The sequence below is a fragment of the Fusarium falciforme genome, chromosome 5, assembly GCF_026873545.1.
Source record: "Fusarium falciforme chromosome 5, complete sequence".
NCBI classification, from domain to species: Eukaryota; Fungi; Ascomycota; class Sordariomycetes; order Hypocreales; family Nectriaceae; genus Fusarium; species Fusarium falciforme.
The window spans coordinates 1,449,658-1,468,338 of NC_070548.1; the positions used below are offsets into that span (position 1 = coordinate 1,449,658).

General features: G+C 54.6%; 7 protein-coding genes across 7 annotated transcripts; 4 read left to right on the top strand and 3 right to left on the bottom strand.

Annotated features, from left to right (window-relative positions):
* Positions 1–882: 882 nt before the first annotated feature.
* NCS54_00669300 (MFS domain-containing protein) lies at positions 883–3,008 on the top strand (the record flags this gene model as incomplete). The annotated part of the gene is made up of 5 exons (XM_053152142.1): positions 883–1,183; positions 1,315–1,406; positions 1,485–2,521; positions 2,631–2,721; positions 2,784–3,008. The coding sequence occupies 5 exons, from the start codon at positions 883–885 to the stop codon at positions 3,006–3,008; spliced, it is 1,746 nt and encodes a 581-aa protein (XP_053008117.1).
* A 1,969-nt stretch (positions 3,009–4,977) lies between these two features.
* On the top strand, positions 4,978–6,649 carry NCS54_00669400 (Aspartate aminotransferase; the record flags this gene model as incomplete). The annotated part of the gene is made up of 6 exons (XM_053152143.1): positions 4,978–5,088; positions 5,151–5,153; positions 5,229–5,238; positions 5,344–5,394; positions 5,489–6,138; positions 6,200–6,649. 6 exons carry the CDS (start codon positions 4,978–4,980, stop codon positions 6,647–6,649), a joined length of 1,275 nt encoding a protein of 424 aa, XP_053008118.1.
* A 390-nt stretch (positions 6,650–7,039) lies between these two features.
* NCS54_00669500 (Hypothetical protein) lies at positions 7,040–8,145 on the bottom strand (the record flags this gene model as incomplete). The annotated part of the gene is made up of 2 exons (XM_053152144.1): positions 7,040–7,942; positions 7,996–8,145. 2 exons carry the CDS (start codon positions 8,143–8,145, stop codon positions 7,040–7,042), a joined length of 1,053 nt encoding a protein of 350 aa, XP_053008119.1.
* A 319-nt stretch (positions 8,146–8,464) lies between these two features.
* NCS54_00669600 (Hypothetical protein) lies at positions 8,465–9,247 on the top strand (the record flags this gene model as incomplete). Its single annotated transcript, XM_053152145.1, has 1 exon — positions 8,465–9,247. The coding sequence occupies one exon, from the start codon at positions 8,465–8,467 to the stop codon at positions 9,245–9,247; it is 783 nt and encodes a 260-aa protein (XP_053008120.1).
* Positions 9,248–9,440: 193 nt separating this feature from the next.
* On the bottom strand, positions 9,441–12,002 carry NCS54_00669700 (Tryptophan synthase; the record flags this gene model as incomplete). The annotated part of the gene is made up of 6 exons (XM_053152146.1): positions 11,868–12,002; positions 11,671–11,758; positions 11,546–11,616; positions 11,263–11,495; positions 10,298–11,207; positions 9,441–10,244 (listed from the first exon to the last, which is right to left on the bottom strand). Exons 1-6 carry the CDS (start codon positions 11,913–11,915, stop codon positions 9,441–9,443), a joined length of 2,154 nt encoding a protein of 717 aa, XP_053008121.1. The 5' UTR covers positions 11,916–12,002.
* Positions 12,003–12,906: 904 nt separating this feature from the next.
* On the bottom strand, positions 12,907–15,105 carry NCS54_00669800 (Plasma membrane fusion protein PRM1; the record flags this gene model as incomplete). The annotated part of the gene is made up of 1 exon (XM_053152147.1): positions 12,907–15,105. One exon carries the CDS (start codon positions 15,103–15,105, stop codon positions 12,907–12,909), a length of 2,199 nt encoding a protein of 732 aa, XP_053008122.1.
* Positions 15,106–17,469: 2,364 nt separating this feature from the next.
* NCS54_00669900 (Methyltransf-11 domain-containing protein) lies at positions 17,470–18,680 on the top strand (the record flags this gene model as incomplete). Its single annotated transcript, XM_053152148.1, has 4 exons — positions 17,470–17,618; positions 17,725–18,290; positions 18,343–18,460; positions 18,512–18,680. 4 exons carry the CDS (start codon positions 17,470–17,472, stop codon positions 18,678–18,680), a joined length of 1,002 nt encoding a protein of 333 aa, XP_053008123.1.
* Position 18,681: the final 1 nt, after the last annotated feature.

An 18,681-nucleotide genomic window follows, 5' to 3' on the forward strand; every position in this document is an offset into this window, starting at 1 on the left:
AACCAGGGAAGCGGAGCCGCATGTCTTCAATTGACGGTGTGTTTCTCGCGTGATAAACATTCGAAAAGGTTGCTAATAAGCATATTGTAAAGGGTTTAACGTTAGGTGAACCATGCTCAAGAGTGCTTGGGACACCCAGACAGAAGAAAAGGCGCTCAAAAAGTTCCAATTTGCTCACCTTCTAATAGCCCATAGACTTCAGCCGTTAAACACCGAGACCCCGGCCATCTGCGAGTGAAGATGGGAACGGCCCACTTGGACATGGACTGCACATGCATGGCACCTTGAACCCAACCTCTCCTCTGCCCACGGTTCATGGCCTCATGAGTCCCTGTCTCTTAGTAAGAGACAAGTCACATACTGGGCCGTCCGAAATGAGCAAAACGTCTTTATCCCGACTCGGCCGGCCGTGGTTCGTCCCGCTTGGGGCCGACAATCCGCCCCTAGAGCAAAACTCGTCGGCCTCGGGGCCCCATAATTTCCCAGAGAAAGGCTCCTCCCGACCCCATCAGACTTTGGCCCAGACTTTCCTCACCTCCTTGTGTCCTTCTTCTTGCTTTGCTTGTTCGTTGCTGCTGTCAATGGTGAGTGCTGCTACCGTCCTTGTGCAGTCGCATTGGTTATCGTTGCTTCATCCTGGTTGGTCCATCTAGACCTTATCAGTCCGAGTGCAGTCCCATCTTTGGTCTTGCATTCTCTCACTTGTCTGAAGCTCTTCAGACAGTCTGCCTCAGGCTTGACTGACAGTCGATCTCATCGGCGTTTCTGAGCCATCCAAGACTGGCATTCTCTTAATTCCCGTCGGTTGAGCCACAGCATCATCTTGGCAGAGCTTGTCTTGTCAAGTCCTCCTACCCATTGCAGGCTTGACCAGGCAAAGCCATGGCCGACAACCAAGACAAGGTGTCGCCAGCCCCGGCCGACGCCCCGCCGTCAAAGACGCCTGCCGATACTTCGGCCGATATTGACTCGGCCGTTGACGAGTCGGTCGCGCTTGAGAGCTCCGATCCCAGCAAGACGCACCGTAACATCATCGAGCATGCCCGTGCCGCCGCTCACAAGGAGCGCAAGATGACCCTTCGTCAGGGCATCAAGCTCTACCCCAAGGCCATCTTCTGGAGTATCCTCATCTCCACCTGTATCGCAATGGAGGGTTATGACATTAGTCTTGTCAACAATTTTTGTATGCCTCCCACTCCCCTTGTCCACTTGACGATCTATTCGTTCCCGAACACAATCTGGGATACCCACCCACAATCACTACCATCAGTACTCCACCATATAGTTGAGCCATCTTCTGACACTTGCCATTAGACGCTTTCCCCCAGTTCAACAAAAAGTATGGTGTTCTTGGCGACGACGGCACCTACCAGGTTCCTGCCGCTTGGCAAGCCGGTCTGAGCAATGTAAGTTGGACACTCGTCCTATATTCTCGTGTCCTCGCTCTCGGAGAGAAGAGTAGTTGCTGACAGTCTGCTGACTAGGGAGCCAATTGCGGTGAAATCATCGGCCTGTTCATTAACGGCTGGGTTTCAGAGCGCCTTGGGTACAGATACACCGTATGCGCCTGCCTCATCTGTGTCGCCGGCTTCACGGCTATCTTCTTTACCGCCCAGAATGTCCAGACCCTGCTCGTGGCTGAGATTCTGTGCGGTATCCCGTGGGGTATCTTTCAGACTCTCACCATCACCTATGCATCCGAGGTCTGCCCTGTGGCTCTCCGTGGCTACTTGACCACCTATGTCAACTTCTGCTGGGGTCTTGGCCAGGAGATTGGTATTGGCGTTATTCGCTCTATGCTCAGCCGTAACGATGAGTGGGCTTATCGTATCCCCTATGCCCTGCAGTGGATGTGGCCGTTGCCCCTCTGCGCGGGTATCTTCTTTGCTCCTGAATCGCCCTGGTGGCTCGTCCGAAAGGGTCGTAACCAGGAGGCCAAGCAGGCCTTGCTGCGTCTAACCAGCCTCGACCGCGAAACCGACTTTGACGCCGACGAGACCATTGCCATGATGGTGCACACCACTGCCCTCGAGGAGAAGATGACTGCCGGTGCCTCATACTGGGACTGTTTCAGAGGAGTCGATCTTCGTCGAACCGAGATCGTGTGCATGATCTGGGCGATACAGAACTTGAGCGGCAACTCCTTTTCCAACTATTCCACTTACTTCCTCGAGCAGGCCGGTCTCTCAGCTGACAAGGCGTATTCGTTTGCCCTCGGCCAGTATGCCATCAACATGGTTGGCGTGCTGGGTGCTTGGTCTTTGATGACGCTCGGTGTTGGCCGACGAACCCTATATCTTTACGGGCTCTGTGGTCTCTGCTCCATGCTTTTTGTCATGGGATTTCTCGGCCTAGTACCTGATGCTCACCGGGACCAGGCATCTTTGGCCACTGGCAGCATGATGATCGTATGGGCACTCTTTTACCAGCTCAGTGTGGGCACCGTGTGCTACTCCCTCGTCGGCGAGCTATCGTCCCGTCGTCTCCAGATCAAGACTGTCGTGTTGGGCCGTAACGCTTAGTGAGTCTCTCAATATTGACCCCACAACGGTCGTCGGAATAGCATCCCGAGTGATGTTGCAGCCTTGAACGTATTGTTAGTTCGGTTCGCTAACCCGATGGGCGCATAGCAACATCATTGGCATCATCAACAGCGTCTTGACGCCGTATATGCTCAACCCTACCGCCTGGGACTGGGGCAACTATGCCGGATTCTTCTGGGTGAGTCCCAATATCCGTTAAAGCTGCTTTGACAAGCGCCGATTTGCTGACTAGGGTAACAGGGTGGCATCTGTTTCTTGTGCATCATTTATACCTACTTCCGCCTGCCAGAGCCGAATGGCCGAACCTTTGCGGAACTCGATGTGCTTTTTGAGCGAGGCATCAGTGCCAGGAAGTTTGCCACAACCGAAGTCGACGTGTTCCACGAGACGGTAGAAGAAAACGTCATGAACCGCTACGAAGAGCTTGCCGATTCACCATCGGACAGGGCTGATGAGAAGGCCTAATCCGGACCAGATGAACAAAACGATGGTCATGCGTCCATGGTTGGTTGCGAGGGCGCATAAGACATGGTGGTGTCGACCATGCATGGCTCTGTGCGAAGCTACCCCAGATGACAAGCCCCTGCGCTGTGCCACCTGTGGGTTACACCATGCCATGCATGGTTAAAAGATCTCATCAAGGCGATATCTCGGATCTTGGTCGGCGATTGGCGATTGGCGTTGCCTTTGGCATCGGCTTTGGCGTCTGATAGAGAGTCTCATGCATGGACCTTGGATATTGAGGCTTGGGAAACGACAAAAGGTCGCAATGTATTTCTAGCTGAAACCGTCATGAATAATTGTAATGATGCGCAGTCAGGTTGGCGTCTATTTGGAGCTCACGCTCGATGCCAAGGAATTTCCGTGCCCCCACGTTCTTGGCGATGCAGGCTGGCTTGGTGTCGAAGGACCAATTCGATCAGATATCTTCTTGAGCAAATTGCTTCGTCTTGGACCGTATCCCTTGATGACAGCCGCAGGCAGCTGCTTGAGGCTTGCGTTGAGGCTTGCTGTCAGATGAATATCCCACGCTGCGAAGGCAACACGGAACCGGGCCGGTCACGAGGACGGGACCGGCAGTCAGGGACAGGGCGGTCTGTGGTCTGTGGGTGGCAGAGGTGGGCAAGAAAGACAGAGGCCGCGACAAGGGTTCCGTGATGCAACAGGAGCGAGCTAGCGAGCGCTTCGTGGCGGTAGCGGTAGCGTTAGCATGGACCGGAGTACGAGGTGACTTGCTGGAGAAACGGAGCAGAAGTCTGGAGATGGCCGGTGTTGGAAGCGGATCCTGAGAGCGGACCCGCTACGAGAGGCCCAGCGGAAGACGCAGAAGGGGACGCGCGGTGAACAGGCCGGAGCAGACCGGAGCGGTCGGAGCATTGAAGCGCTTGAATAGAGAAGAGAGGGTCGGATGCGGTTCCCGACGGTTGATGAGGGCTTCGTTTCTTTTCTGGTGAAGGTCTGCAGGTGGTACAGAGCGGATCTCATCCGGCGGGAATATTTGTTTTGGCGATGGCGGCTGTGTTAAATGGTGTGCGTGAATAGAGACAGACGAACAGAAAAAGCCGGAGTCCCAGGAATTCTGTGTGGATGGACCGGGAGTTGAGCAAACCCTCCATAGATCTCCAGATTCCCGGATCTTAAATCCCCTTGTTGTTTTGGGTCCGGCTTTTAGAAGCTCGGATCCTGATGCCCCGATCAAGGTGGGTGATTCACGACGGGGGTTCTGAGCTCCGTCGTCCGTTCCGTTGATCCATCATTGACGGTTGCTTTCGTTTAAGCAATGCGCATGATGATGAGACGAGGAAATGACTAAAATTGGTCGTGAGAAATGGATGAATGGAAATGAAACTCTACAGTGGACAAAAGGAACAATGGCCGACAAGGGAAGGAACATCCATCCCGCCTCAGGCGCACCGCACCACTCAGCTCGACGCACCTGGGCACTTGAGACACAGATGGAAGGAACTGCCCACAGGGCATGACAGACAAAACAAAACGCCCGCCCGGCAGGGAGCGAGCAGCGCCTGAGACTGCCATTCTTAACACGCCGATGTCCGGGGTAGCCCCACTGTATTTTCTCCGTCTCCAGGGCACGGCAGGGCATGGCCCGCCCACTGGCTGTGACTCCGTGAGGTGAGCTCGAGCTGGGCAGGAACGGACTACAGAATGGCACATGCACCGAAGCAAGACCCCATCAGTTGCAGGGGCCTCGAACCATATGCCCCGTCCTGATTGGCCGAGAGCTTCCTACCCTTCCTCCGTGCAGCTCCGATCGACTAGACACCACGCTTTTGCCCACCTCCACCATCACATCGCCTCACTCCGCTCACCTTAATCCGCCTGACTCCTCCTGTCCTTTTTCTTTCCTACTTCTCCCTCTTCTCTGTCAATCTCCCCTCCTTCATCAATTCCTCCTCCCATCACCACCTTCACAATGCTGTCCACTCTCCGAGTTGCCAGCCGCAAGGCTGTCCGTCCCGCTCAGTTCAACCTCGCTGCCATCCGTGCCGCCTCTAACTGGGCCAACGTCCCTCAGGGTCCTCCCGTATGAAGCTCCCACACTGCCAATGCGCATCTTCCGCTTCCTCTCATGCTAACTTGTCACAGGATGTAAGTTGTTTCTTGTGCTCTTGAGCTTTTTGCAAGCTCCGTTGTTAATCAATCGCTTCTTTCGCACAAAAACAGGCCATTCTGGGTACGTATGATTCATACTCCATACTCCGTTCCTCCGAACAGAGGGGGAATGGTGCTGGAAAAAACACCTCATCACCAAGCGCATTGGTGCTAACCCTATCTCCAGGTATCACCGAAGCCTTCAAGGCCGACAAGTTCGACAAGAAGATCAACCTGGGTACGTCCGACGTCACCCCCACGCCATTACCCTCGCACCGACCGCGGAGGCTCCCCGTTGTGTCCGAGCTTAATCTGACTCGATCCGTTTATAGGTGTCGGTGCCTACCGTGACGATGCTGGCAAGCCCTACGTCCTGCCCTCCGTCCGTGAGGCTGAGAAGAAGGTGGTTGAGGCCAAGCTGAACAAGGAGTACGCCGGCATCACTGGTGTCCCCGAGTTCGCTCCCGCCGCCGCCAAGCTGGCTTACGGCGCCAACAACCCCGCCCTTGAGCGCATCACCATCACCCAGACCATCTCCGGTACTGGTGCCCTCCGAGTTGGTGCTGCTTTCCTGGCCAAGTTCTTCCCCGGCGAGAAGAAGATCTACATCCCCACCCCCTCGTGGGCTAACCACAAGGCTGTCTTCAACCACGCCGGTCTCGAGGTTGAGCAGTACCGCTACTACGACAAGAGCACCATCGGCCTCGACTTTGAGGGTCTGATTGCTGATGTCAAGGCTGCCCCCAACGGCAGCGTCTTCCTCTTCCACGCTTGCGCCCACAACCCCACTGGTGTTGACCCCAGCCAGGAGCAGTGGAAGCAGATCTCTGATGTCGTCAAGGAGAAGGGCCACTTCGCCTTCTTCGACATGGCCTACCAGGGCTTTGCCAGCGGTGACACCGACAAGGATGCCTTCGCTGTCCGTTACTTTGTCGAGCAGGGCCACAACATTGCCCTCTGCCAGTCTTTCGCCAAGAACATGGTGAGTCTCGGACAGGCTCGGATTTTTTTCGGTATCGTACAGAGTGCTAACAAATCGATAGGGTCTCTACGGTGAGCGTATTGGTGCCTTCTCCATCGTCTGCGCCGATGCCGACGAGAAGAAGCGTGTCGACTCTCAGCTCAAGATCCTCATCCGACCTCTGTACTCCAACCCCCCCATCCACGGTGCTCGCATCGCCTCCGAGATCCTCAACAGCCCCACTCTCTACAAGCAGTGGCTCGGTGAGGTCAAGGAGATGGCTGACCGCATCATCACCATGCGTGCTCTCCTCAAGGACAACCTCGAGAAGCTCGGCTCCAAGCACGACTGGTCCCACATCACCAACCAGATCGGCATGTTCGCCTACACTGGTCTGACCGACAAGGAGATGACCCGCCTTGCTGAGGAGTTCTCCGTCTACGCCACCAAGGACGGCCGTATCTCCGTCGCCGGTATCACCTCTGAGAACGTCGGCCGTCTCGCCGAGGCCATCTACAAGGTCAAGGGTTAAATATTGTACTGACAGTAATGAGGAAGGAAGTGGAGGATAATCCAACGGGACATTGGCAGGGCTACCGATAGACTCTTCCCTTGGGTAAAAAAAGCTACGGTCATGAAAGCTGTCGGGATTGGATGGACTGAAAAATACCCCCTAGTCTTGGGTTTAGGTCGGGCTGTCTGGTCTGATGGATAACGACGAGACGAAAACTGAAAATATATGTACGAGTAACCTGAATAAAAGACACGGGCCTCGTGCCTATTTACCTGCTATTCTAAGGGGTATACGCTGTGAAAAGTGAAAGGATATAAACAAAACAGGTGATGCTTCTGGACATCGTAAGAGACTCTTGTCTATCATCTTGATGCCTAGGCATGATGTAAGACATGACAGGAGTTTGTCTCATACATTTAGTCGATCAAGATCTCCCCTGACATCTTCCATCTGTCGTCCCATCTCCCTATATACTCGCGACATCTCTCGCATCATCCTCTCCTTTCCCTCACCGCCCTCAATCCCGACGCCATACTCGCCTAGCTCAGCCGTCAACCCACGGACACGCTCCTCGCCGCGGTTCTTGGCATCGCGCAGATGAGCGCCGTAGTTCTTAAGTGCGGCGATCGCCTCGGGCGAGTATACGGCGCGGCGGACCGAGGATGCAGCAATGGCGGCCTCGGCGTCGTAACGGCGGGCATGTAGCGAAACCTCTGCGGCGCGAATCTCGAGACTGCGTGCGACGACGCCGTGCTTGGCTTCGAGGGCACGGATGAGAATGCTGAGAGCTTGGCTGGCGGCTTGGAGGAGGGAGGTTAGGGTAGCGAGGGAGCGAAGGCGGTGGGTCGAGAGGTCGGCTTCGGCGGCGGTCAGGTCTGAGCGGAGGCTGGAGAGGGTGCTGGGTAGGGAGGCGATGTGGCGGTGGAGGTAAGACGGGTTCGTGGTCGGGTGGGCGATTCGCGCAAGACCTAGGGCCGAAGAGCGTAGATTCGATGCGATGAGAGGCGCGAGACTTGGGAGGAGTGTCTCGAGGTCGGAGAGCGGAGGGTGGGCGAAGAGAAGCTCGAGGGTATCTTGCGGAAGAGGCGGGATGCTGGCGTCTAGTAGGGGAGGCAGAACGAGAAGGAGGTCGAGGAGCGGTTCGGGGAGAGTAGGTGCCTGCTGAGACCTCGTGTCTGGCTGTTGTTGGTTCTGCGGTGCTCGAAGACGGGAGGAAGCTCTTGTCGCGGGCGGTGTGCTTGGTGTTGCTGTCGCTACGGCGCGAGTGAGGATGTGATGTTTGGCAGAGATCAGACGTCGACGATCCAGTTCCTAAAGCCCAAGTCAGAATCAGTCATACATTGTAAGATGTAACGTATTCCTACCTCTCGAACAATCGCCCGCTCCTTGGCCGCGGGGTCCTCCTTTGTAGAGCCATCGGGATTCAGAATGACATTTGTGAGTTTGTTGTAGAGATTTGAAAAATCCGGATTGTTCTGCAAAACTGCATCATCCACGGGCGGAAAAGCCGTCATTGCGAAATCATCACTAGCATAAACAGCCAGGCTTGCATTGAATTTAGGAGTGTTAGTGAAGCTCTCACCAACCCAAGCTCCAAGCTCGAAGTGGGGTCCCCTGATTGGATTACTCCCCCATGTCTCCGGGGCCGGAACATCAAGCACTTCCGAGCCCGCGGGGACCCAAAAATCTCAACACCAAGAAAGTCGAGCACGATAGAGATACGGACGGAACGATCTCTGACGGCGTGCGATTCGGATACCCGCCCGCCCAGACGCCAATTGAGGCCAATGCCTCGTCCTTGAACGAATAATCACGATCAAGGCCCCCCGAACCATGGCATCCTTTGCCCCCGTGCGGCCGGCCCTCAGGGCAGCCCTCCAACCATCGACAACCTGTATCCTCGCCCGCCAATTCAGCACGACCCTCCCTCAGCAGACAAAGACCATCAAGCCTCACCTCCTCCCCTCGCGGCTGATCCCCCCCTACCCCTACGGCGAGCGCCGGGTCTACAAGCAGTCGAACCGGGGCCTGTACGGCAGCGCCCGCATCCGCTTCGGCAACACGGTCGCGGAAAAGTACAACAACAAGGCCCGCCGCTTCTGGAGGCCCAACGTCCACGTCAAGAGCTTCCACCTCCCCGCCGTCGACGCAAATGTCAAGACTCGGCTGACCCTCCGCGTCCTCAAGACCATCCGCCGAGAGGGAGGACTGCAGGAGTACCTCCTCAAGAGCAAGCCGGCGAGGCTAAAGGAGCTGGGACCCGGAGGATGGAACCTGCGCTGGCTGCTCATGCAGTCGAGGGATATTCAAAAGAGGTTCAATGAGGAGAGGGTGGCGTTGGGCATGCAGCCCAAGGAGATTGAGAACAGGGACGACATCATCCAGTACGCCCTAGACTTTGCTACCCCTGGTCCTCTGAGCCTGCGCAGCCGCTCCACGCTGTCCGAGCTCAAGGCCGCCTCGGCCTATGAGTTTGTGCTGGGAGACGAGGATCTGGCGGATCTCGAGGGTGTTGAGGAGCTGACGGACGAGGAGGAGGCGCTGCTACTCAAGGAGCTTGACAAGGCAGAGGCCGATCTCAAGACGACGACGACAAAGGACAACGTTACGGTATAAATGTTTCATGTATTATATGTACCAAAAGCCCCTTGTTTCTCATATCAAACGCCAAAACAACCCTTGTATCACCAACCTCCAGAAGCCCAAGATAGAAAAAGACATTTTTTTCATGTTTTGGTCATGTTCTCATTTCAGGAGCTAACTACACAACATATATACAACCTCTTATTCAACATGGTATCATTTTTTTTTAGAAGCGGAGATCCCATCCAATCTTGGGTCCCAGCTTGGGAAGCTCATCCGCCACGCTCTGCACATCCTTGTCACCACGGCCACTCAGGCAGATGACCAGATCCTCGCCCTTCTTCATCGTCTTGGCCAGCTCGATGGCACCGTAGATGCCGTGTGCCGACTCGAGAGCGGGGATGATACCCTCAAGCTGGCTCATGAGCTTGAAACCGAGGAAAGCCTGGGCGTCAGTGGCGGCAATGAACTTGGCTCGCTCATTATCCTTCCAGGAGCTCAGCTCGGGACCGACACCGGGGTAGTCAAGACCAGCAGACACAGAGTGTGTCTCGGCGATCTGACCGTGCTTGTCCTGGAGGACGTACGTCCTCACACCGTGCAGGACACCCTTGGAACCACCGGTGAGGGTAGCACTGTGTCTTGTTGTCTCAACACCATCACCACCAGCCTCAACGCCCAGAAGCTTAACACTAGGCTCATCCTCGAAGGGGTAGAACATGCCGACAGCGTTACTGCCTCCACCGACACAGGCCACGACGGCGTCGGGCAGCTTTCCTCGCTTCTCGAGCATCTGTTGCTTGGTCTCACGGCCGATGATGGACTGGAACGTTCGCACGATGGTAGGGAAGGGGTGAGGACCGATGGCGGAACCGATGATGTAGTGAGTGGTATCAAGGTCAACAACCCAGGCACGGAGGGCCTCGTTGACGGCGTCTCGAAGGGTCTTGCTTCCAGCCTCAACAGCGACGACCTTGGCGCCGAGCAGTCGCATACGGAAAACGTTGAGAGCCTGTCGTCGGACATCCTCCTATAACATTGTTAGTCACTGTATCATAGAGTCGTCAAAGCGAGTAGACCTACAGCGCCCATATAAACCGTGCACTCCATGCCAAACTTGGCACAGACAGTGGCGGTAGCAACACCGTGCTGACCAGCACCAGTCTCAGCGATAATGCGGGTCTTTCCGAGCCTTCGAGCCAGGAGGAGCTGTCCCAGGGCGTTGTTGATCTTGTGGCTACCAGTGTGGTTCAGATCCTCACGCTTGAGCCAGATGTTGGCGCCGCCAGCATACTCAGTCAGACGATCAGCCAGATGCAGATGGCCGGGTCGTCCCATGTACTCGTAGTAAGACCGGTACTCCTCCCAGAACGCGGGGTCGTCCTTGATGGCGTTGAATCCGTCCTCCAGTTGTGACAGGCAGTCCATCAAGCTCTCAGGAACGTACTGACCACCAAACTCGCCGAATCGCTCAGGAATCTTGCCGTGCAGAGCGGCGAGCTGAGCAACCAGGGCGCTATCCTCCTCAGCACTGATATCGTTATCCGTCACAGTTGCCTCGACAGTGACATTGTCTCCGCTGGGCTCCTTGGCTCCGGCAACAGCCTCAACAAGACCAACCTCTCGGGTGTTCTCCTCCGAGTCGCGGCCCGACAGATAGGCGCAGTACTTCTCAATATCGGCGAGAGCCTGGCCAGGCTCGGCGTTCTTGATAGTTGTGATAATCTGGCTGCCAACGACGACACCGTCGGCAAGGGTAGCGACGCTCAGGAAGTGTTCACGGGTGCTGACACCGAATCCAACAGCGGCGGGCTTGTTGCCGCTGTACTTCTTAACTCGCTCCAGAAGAGCGGGGAGGTTGGCGTTGAGAGTTCCGGTAGCGCCAGTAACACCCATTCTTGAGACGACATAGATGAAAGAATCGGCCAGTTGGCAGAGAATCTTCATTCGAGTATCAGAAGTGGCGGGAGCGATGAGGGGGACGTAAGAAAGGCTTGAATGTTTGAGTCAGCATCAAAGTCTGGGTTTCGCTGTGTGGCTCAACTCACTGGCCCTTGTTGCAGAGCTTTCGGAAGGAGATGGCCTCCTCGGGAGGCAAATCGACCACGATGAAGCCATTGACACCAGAAGTCTTGCAATCCTCGAGGAGTCGCTCCTCACCGTAGCTGAGAAGGGGGTTGTAGTAACCCATGAGCAGGACAGGAGCCTTCAGACCGCGGTCTCGGGCCGCCTTGACCATGCCAAGGGTGGACTCGATCGTTACGCCATTGTCAAGAGCAATCTACACCAAGTCAATTCCCGCCCATTGATCTTTCCAAGTCTCGTACGAACCGTGTTGGCAGTCTGAATGGTCGGGCCGTCGGCAATTGGGTCGGTAAAGGGTGCACCGAGCTCGAGAACATCTTTTTTGTGATCAGCGCAAAAATCGCAACGTCATTCGGACCAGAGGCACTCACCGGCACCACCCTTTTCCAAAGCCAGGAGGATATCGGGAGTATCCTCAGGCTTGGGATAACCAGCAGTGACATATGATACCAGCGCAGACTATATTCAACACAGAAAACCCCATTGTCAGTCCATTACGGCTCCCGGTAAAAAAGTTGTGACTCTTGTCTCTTTACCCCGCGGAGGGGCAACTGGAGTGTGAACTGACCCTGTTCTGCGACTTGCAGCGCTGGAAAGTTTGTCTGATGGCCTCCATGATTCTGATCGAGTGTCTTGTTCGTCGGAGAAGTTGCTTTCTTGACTTGTAAACTCGAAAAAAAAGGTGTCGGCCTTGGGACTCTTTTTAAGAGAAAAGAAAAAAGTCGGAGAAAGCGAATCAACGAGCTGAAGTTTCCTTTGTGACTGGAAGTTTACGCCACCCGATTCCGGAAGAATGCTCTCCGCCACACCTCTGGCTCGATTAGCTCCTGCCGCCGCTGCTCCTTCCTGCACGTCGCCTGCACCTGCATGTTCCGTCCACACTCCGCCCTGCAGCGGGCATTCATGTACCCCACTCCGGCCCCGGACTTGCCTAAAACGGCAGTCATGATGACAACTCCGGGCAGTTTGGAGGACATGGTATTCACCAAAACACGTTACATGGCCGTTTGAATGGCATGGATTAGCGGATCTTACTTACGGTCCGTATGATTCATTGTTGGCAGATGGACGCCATACCCTTGAATCATGCACCCCGGAGGATTATGCATGCGCCAAGTAACTCCGAGCATGGCCGCCGAGGCGCCAACATCACTTACACGCGACATCACCACGACATACAGACTGCATATATGTAGCCATCAGTTGTTATTCTTGTCTCAATCTAGGGCTAGGAACAATCTGGTTTGCCATCGTGACTACAGTATGTGACGTGCAGACCCGCGCGAACCCAGACTCGGGGTCGCCCCTTGTGATACGGAAGTCAACTATTCGATGTTCTCCCTTCGAAATAGCACAAAAAACAAATGAAATGACAAGAAAAGATTTCGAGTTGCCTCCAGTTCCAAAGTATTATCAACGCCGTCCATGCAATGTCATCATGATCCCCCGTCGCTTTCATGCAGTCATACGGTAGGGAGAGTATCTTCCGGCACAAGGTCCAGCCCAGACCGGGAGTAGCGAGAAAAACTGCAACAAAGAAAAGATGGAGAGAATCTTGACGCCTCTCCCCTAATTCCCCTTTAACCGGTCAATGGGCTCCAGACTTCCTAGTACTTGCCGCTTGTCGAGTCGAGGTAGCCGTAGGAGCTGCTTCTTTGGTTGCCCTCGACCTGCATGGGACGACCCCCTGTTGCACCGGACATGAGCTTTTCGTCACCTCCGTTCGGTGCTTGTCTATAGCTGTCTTCCTCGCCTGAGGAGGATCCAAATCGAGGGAAGTGCATCACGCCGCCGGGATTGGTCTCGTCGCGATGTCCGATATGGGGACTGGCGTTGGGTCGGTCGTCTCCGGTGTAACGCATGCCACCTTCAGCACGGCCTTTGTCGGGTGAGGCCATGCCGGCCAGTGTCCATACAACTCCGATGAGTACCACAAGGCAGTAGAGTAGCAGCAGGCCGGTGGAGATGAGGGCATCCTGGATCAGATTGTTGTGGAGCCAGTCGGTGACAGCCTGGACAGCCCCCGTGACCTCATCAGTAGTGACGCTCGACGGGGATGCAAGGAACGTGTTAAGGTCCGAGTCACCATCAATCGAGTCCTTGGCGCCCATGCTGAATGTGTTGTTCTCAAAGAGGGGGAAGTTGACTTGGGAGTGGTCGTGCACCCATGTGAGACCCTTTTGCACACTCTCGATCTTGATGCCGATGACGCAGTGCAGGACAGTCTTGATGGGGTCGAGGAGGATGGTACCCTTGAAGGCAGTGTTGAGGCCATCATCCATGGTTTCAAGGAAGGTGTTGAGAGTGTCGTTGACGGCGTCCGTAGCGTTAGTAACGTAGCCGAGAACGTCATTGTTGATGTCGTCGTTGAGGCCCTTGATGACACCGTTGGCACCATTGGCCCATTCGTCAGAAACGCTCTCCAGGCTCTGCACCACGTCGTCGGCAAAGGCGCCAACCTGGTCAGCCAGAGCAGGGACTTCGTCTCTAACGGCCCTGAGGAGGAGGAACTGGCAGAAGCAAGAGAAGAAACCGGCGATCGCGAGAGACAGGACGAACAGGGCCGGCACAGAGGTGGCGTAGGCAATGCACCAACGCACCAGGATTTGCTTCTTGCCCTTGAAGCGAGAGGCGACCTTTATTCCCCAGGTCGCGGTCATGGGGCGAGAGGCGATGTAGACAACATCCATGGAGTCGAATTGGCCCTTAGCAATGAGACGCGCATGTTGTTGCTGTCGTCGCCAGCGCTTGATCTCGAGCCAGGCCATGGGGACGATGGCGGCCACGGCCAGTAGGACAAGGACGACGATGAAGATGGTCTTGGCCTTGGCGATGAGCTCAAACAGGTTGGTGAAGAATTCGTTGAGAGCGTCATTCTCGGAGCAAAAGGTCAGCTGTTTCTTCTGGGCCAGAGGGAATGCATCCCGATCGAACTTGTAGTTGCTGTAGGTTTCGTTGAGAGCTTGGCGAACAAAGTTGAAAGGCTTGGAGATGGCCTCCTCAGTCATGTTCTGGACCTCTCGGAAATCGGGAAGATCCTCCTCGAGCTGGCGAACGTCCGAGACAAACGTTGTGGAGTTGAGGTCAAAGTTCTTGAGGTCTTGGATAGGCTCCGTGAAGTTGACCTTGGGGATGTCGGGGATCAGATCACCAAAGACGGAGTCCTCGATGCCCTCAGTAACCTTATTAATGCCATCCTCGAGGTTTCCGGCAATATCTTCAATCTCCTTGGCAACCTTGTCGATAATCTTGTTGAACGCCTTGGTGGCATCCTCGGTGACATTAGCAACGACGTCAAGACTACCGTGTACCATGGCTGTGATTAGGCAGACGTAAGTGGCAGTGAGGAAGTTGATATAGAAGATGATGAGGTTCTGGACGCCGACGATGATGAGGTCGAGCATGTACACCATAGCCTCGACGGACTTTTCGATTCCAGAAGCGGCAAGCTCGTTGACACCTCGTGACAGGTAATGAGGCATCGAGGCCATGGCGCTTCCAACATCTTCGACCTTGGTGCAGGCCGAGAGGGCCTTGGTTTTAGCATCCCCGACATTGTCGTTGAGGTCGGCGATGAGGATGATGACTCGAATCAGGACCAGAAGCAGGAGGATCGTCCAGCGATTCATCCAAATCTGAGAGAGCCTTGAACGGAGACTGAGGTACGGAGTAACAGTAGGAGCAGTGTCGGCGCGGGCTTCCTGAACCTTTCGCATCTCGGACATTTCGATCGACTCTGTCCGGAGGGAGTCAGGGACGGCCGGGTAGACCGGCGGGTCGTCGGGTTGTTTCCGCGAGGAGAACATGTTGGATCTATGCGTGTTGGTATCTCTGAAGGATCAAATATGAAAGTAGAGAAGAGAGAATAGAAGTTGAAGGGAAAGGCAGAGGATGATGCCAATATTCGAGTGATCCCTGGATTAAGACGGAGGAAGTGTGACGATTAACTAGACAAAGAGAGAGATGAAAGAAATGGGACAAAGGAAAATTAACGGCCGTGAGCAAAAGATTTCCCGATCTAGCCTCTATGATTCCATGATGAACTTGTTTATTGTTGTGAATGAGGGGAGAAATTGTGTGTGTGAAAGAGGAAGCAAAGCGCAGAATAATAGGACAATAGGAAGGGGAGCAAAGACAATAAGGGAAGTTCTGGCTGCAAGGCGCTGCAACTTACCCCGGGCTAAAAACTCCACTATTGGAACCTCGAGTGAATGAGAATTCCCCAAATAGGAACCGGACTCAGAACCGCCCTCAGATTTCCTTTCTCGCCTTTGAGCGGCTGGCGCTTAGACCTTGCAAAGTGAGGTCGAGCTAAGCGCCCGCCCAACACCGGTGGCCACTCACGACACAGTCAGAGGCCTGAGTAGGAGAGGCTTCAAACTGAGCCGAGAGCACAAAGAATACGGGCCGCTCAAACAGGTCCGAAGCTGACGTCTCCCCGAGCTGACGTTTCTAATAGAATGGGGAGGCTGGAGGCTGGTGAGTCTTTTCTGGCTGGGCTATCGTTGTTTGACTTGTCGCTTGAAGTGGCCCAGCCGCCTCAAGCACGGATTGTGTAATAGGTCGCTCCAAAGAAGAAAAATTGACAGACTTGCACAAATGAGAAAAAGTCACAATATCACGGGCATCAATAGGCAGCCTCCAAGTGAATGGGGTGCGAACTGAAGCGTAGATATATAACAAGTGACTCACGCAGATGGGCAAGGGGGTAAAAACACCACGGAACGACGTCGTGAATGGTGCCCACCAGGAAAAAGTCTCACCATCAGGCACGGCAGCGGAGAGCAGGTCATTTTAACTGATAGGGAAACGACGCATCTTGATTTCGGGCAGAGGGTGACGCCATTGCGAGCAGGTCTCCATCGCCGTGCCCGAGGCCGTGACCGACTACGGCATGCGAGATGGGCGAATAGCACCGAGACCCTATCACGGACTGACTGGCGAGAGCAGGGTCTCGCAAGAAACAGAAGGGCGCCATATTCCAAACGGATAGGATCATCTCCAACGCAACCTGTGGTGGTGAACGTTTTCACGGTGGCGGGCCAGGATGTCGTCTTGAAGAGTGTGGGAGAAGACAGCGCCTCACATCCAATCAAGCCTTTGTTCAGCCCATTTGTCCCTGGTCCCTGGTCCCTGCCACACCGGAAGGGCTGCTAAAAAAGGTCAAAGGGTCCCCCTCCTCCACTGCCAGGGTCTCTTTGGCGACAAGGGTTCACGTGGCCGACAACCGCCGATCTCGTCCAAAGGCCTGCCACTTGGCAAGTCTGGATACGGGTCCGAACAGCGTCGAAACCGGATTTTCTGGAACGAGGTAGCTCGTGTTTCTGATCATCGGCGTGCAGATTCTGAAACGAGAGCGCCTGCGGTTAGGAAGAGTCGTTCTTTAGCCGATAGTGAATCAAGCTTAAATTCTGGTCTTGGGGGGTATGACGTCATTTGGAGGGGAACTGGGATAAGGAACACCATCCCACCTCAAGACGCACCGAGCTATTGATGGCAAGAATAGGTGACGACAATAGAATCAGTCTTTCAGCGTCTCTCGAAAAGTGTTTTCGGGCCGTAATTTTACGAAGCGCCTTGTGTATCGAAAGAGGTCGCCGTTTGGGCCTCTTCGTGTGAAATGATTGGCTGTAATGACAGCGGCTCACGGTTCAGCTGGCGCGTAGTGAAACGAGAACCTGACATTCGAGAAGATGCAGCCCAACCATCACGGCACAAGCTTAAAATAGTCAGACGGCCTAGAACTGTGATATTTGAAAGCTGAGCAGACCTCTATTTCTTTGAGCACCGTGCACTGCTTTCGCCAGTCTGGATGTGTGTGCCAAGGAGTCTGTGGTGACTTGACGACTCCACAACGGTGAAAGGTTCCAGCGCCTCCATAATCGCGAACCGAGCTACGTTCCCTCTCACATCCCAGGCCGATACACGCGGCTGAGGTACGAGTGTTGAGGTCATGGCTTCTCTCGCTCGAGGAATTTTATGTGTCTCGGATGTGTCGGTGGTCTCACCCACTCAGCAGTCACTGTTACACTGCCCTGGATAGCGGGGTACATCAAGATCCCCGACCTGAATGCCCTCAGCACCACCACCATCACATTATTGCCAGTGAATCAGACTCGCCGGATTGTACGCCCTGATTTTTATACAAGCTTTACAGCTACTCACAAATTATGACCACCGCAGTTCCTAACGACCAGGCCACCGACCTGAGCAAGCAATATGACACTCCTCTCGGCCTCGCCCACTCCACCATGCAAGCTCTCAAAGACAGGATCAAGCTCCACTATGACTTGGCCAGTGACTATTACCTGAGTTTGTGGTGCGTTTTCAAGCCTTTGCCTTGATCACAATCAAAAGCATCATCATCCTCCGCACCTTGACTCCCGTGTGCCTTGCTCCCCTAGCCTACTAACTCCTCATGCCAGGGGCGAGCACATCCATCACGGGTACTGGCCAACACTAGAATCCCAGGAAACGCAGACGAAAGAGCAGGCACAGATAAACCTCATTCGACTGCTACTCGACACCTCCAAGCTTTCGTCCAACACGGCTGTTCTCGATGTAGGATGTGGCATCGGCGGGACGTCTCGCTATCTAGCCTCTGAGCATGGCTGCTCTGTCACCGGCATCACCATCTCGCCCAAGCAAGTCGAGATCGCAAACCGGCTCACCAAAGCCGCAAAAGAAGAACATTCACAGGCAGGCTTGAGTAAGACTCCAGATGACGGTGGCTTCACCCAACTGGGTACCGGAAAGGTCCGGTTTCTCGAGCTGGATGCCGAAAAGATGGGCGACTTCTTTGACGACCAACAAGGATCCTTTGACGCTGTCTGGATAAGTGAAGCGCTAAGTCATTTCCCAAACAAAGCCTTGTTCTTTGAGAACGCGAAAAAGGTCCTCAAACCGGGAGGTAAGCTGGTGTTGGCGGACTGGTTCAAAGCCGAGGACCTAAACGAGGCGGCCTTTGTCAACGACATCAAGCCCATTGAAGGTAACAAGTGACGAAACACCAAAACTCTGCCCGAATACTAACGTAAGGACAGATGGCATGCTTCTTCCCCCACTCTGTACCCAGCAAGGCTATATCGATTTTGCGAACCAGGCAGGGCTCGACATCTTCTCTGGTCCAAACGATATCAGCCAAGAGGTCCGAAAGACATGGTATGTACTTCATTCAGCTGGCCATGTTATTAAGCTGACTCTCCTCGACAGGGACATTACCTGGTCACTTGTCCAAAACCCATCGCTTTGGGCATTCGCCTTCACACAGGGCCGCGATGGCATCGCTTTCTTGCAGTCATTTCGCGCCATGAGACGTGGATATGCGAATGGGACTTTTCGGTACGCTGTCATGGCATTTGTCAAAGGGGCAGATATTTAGT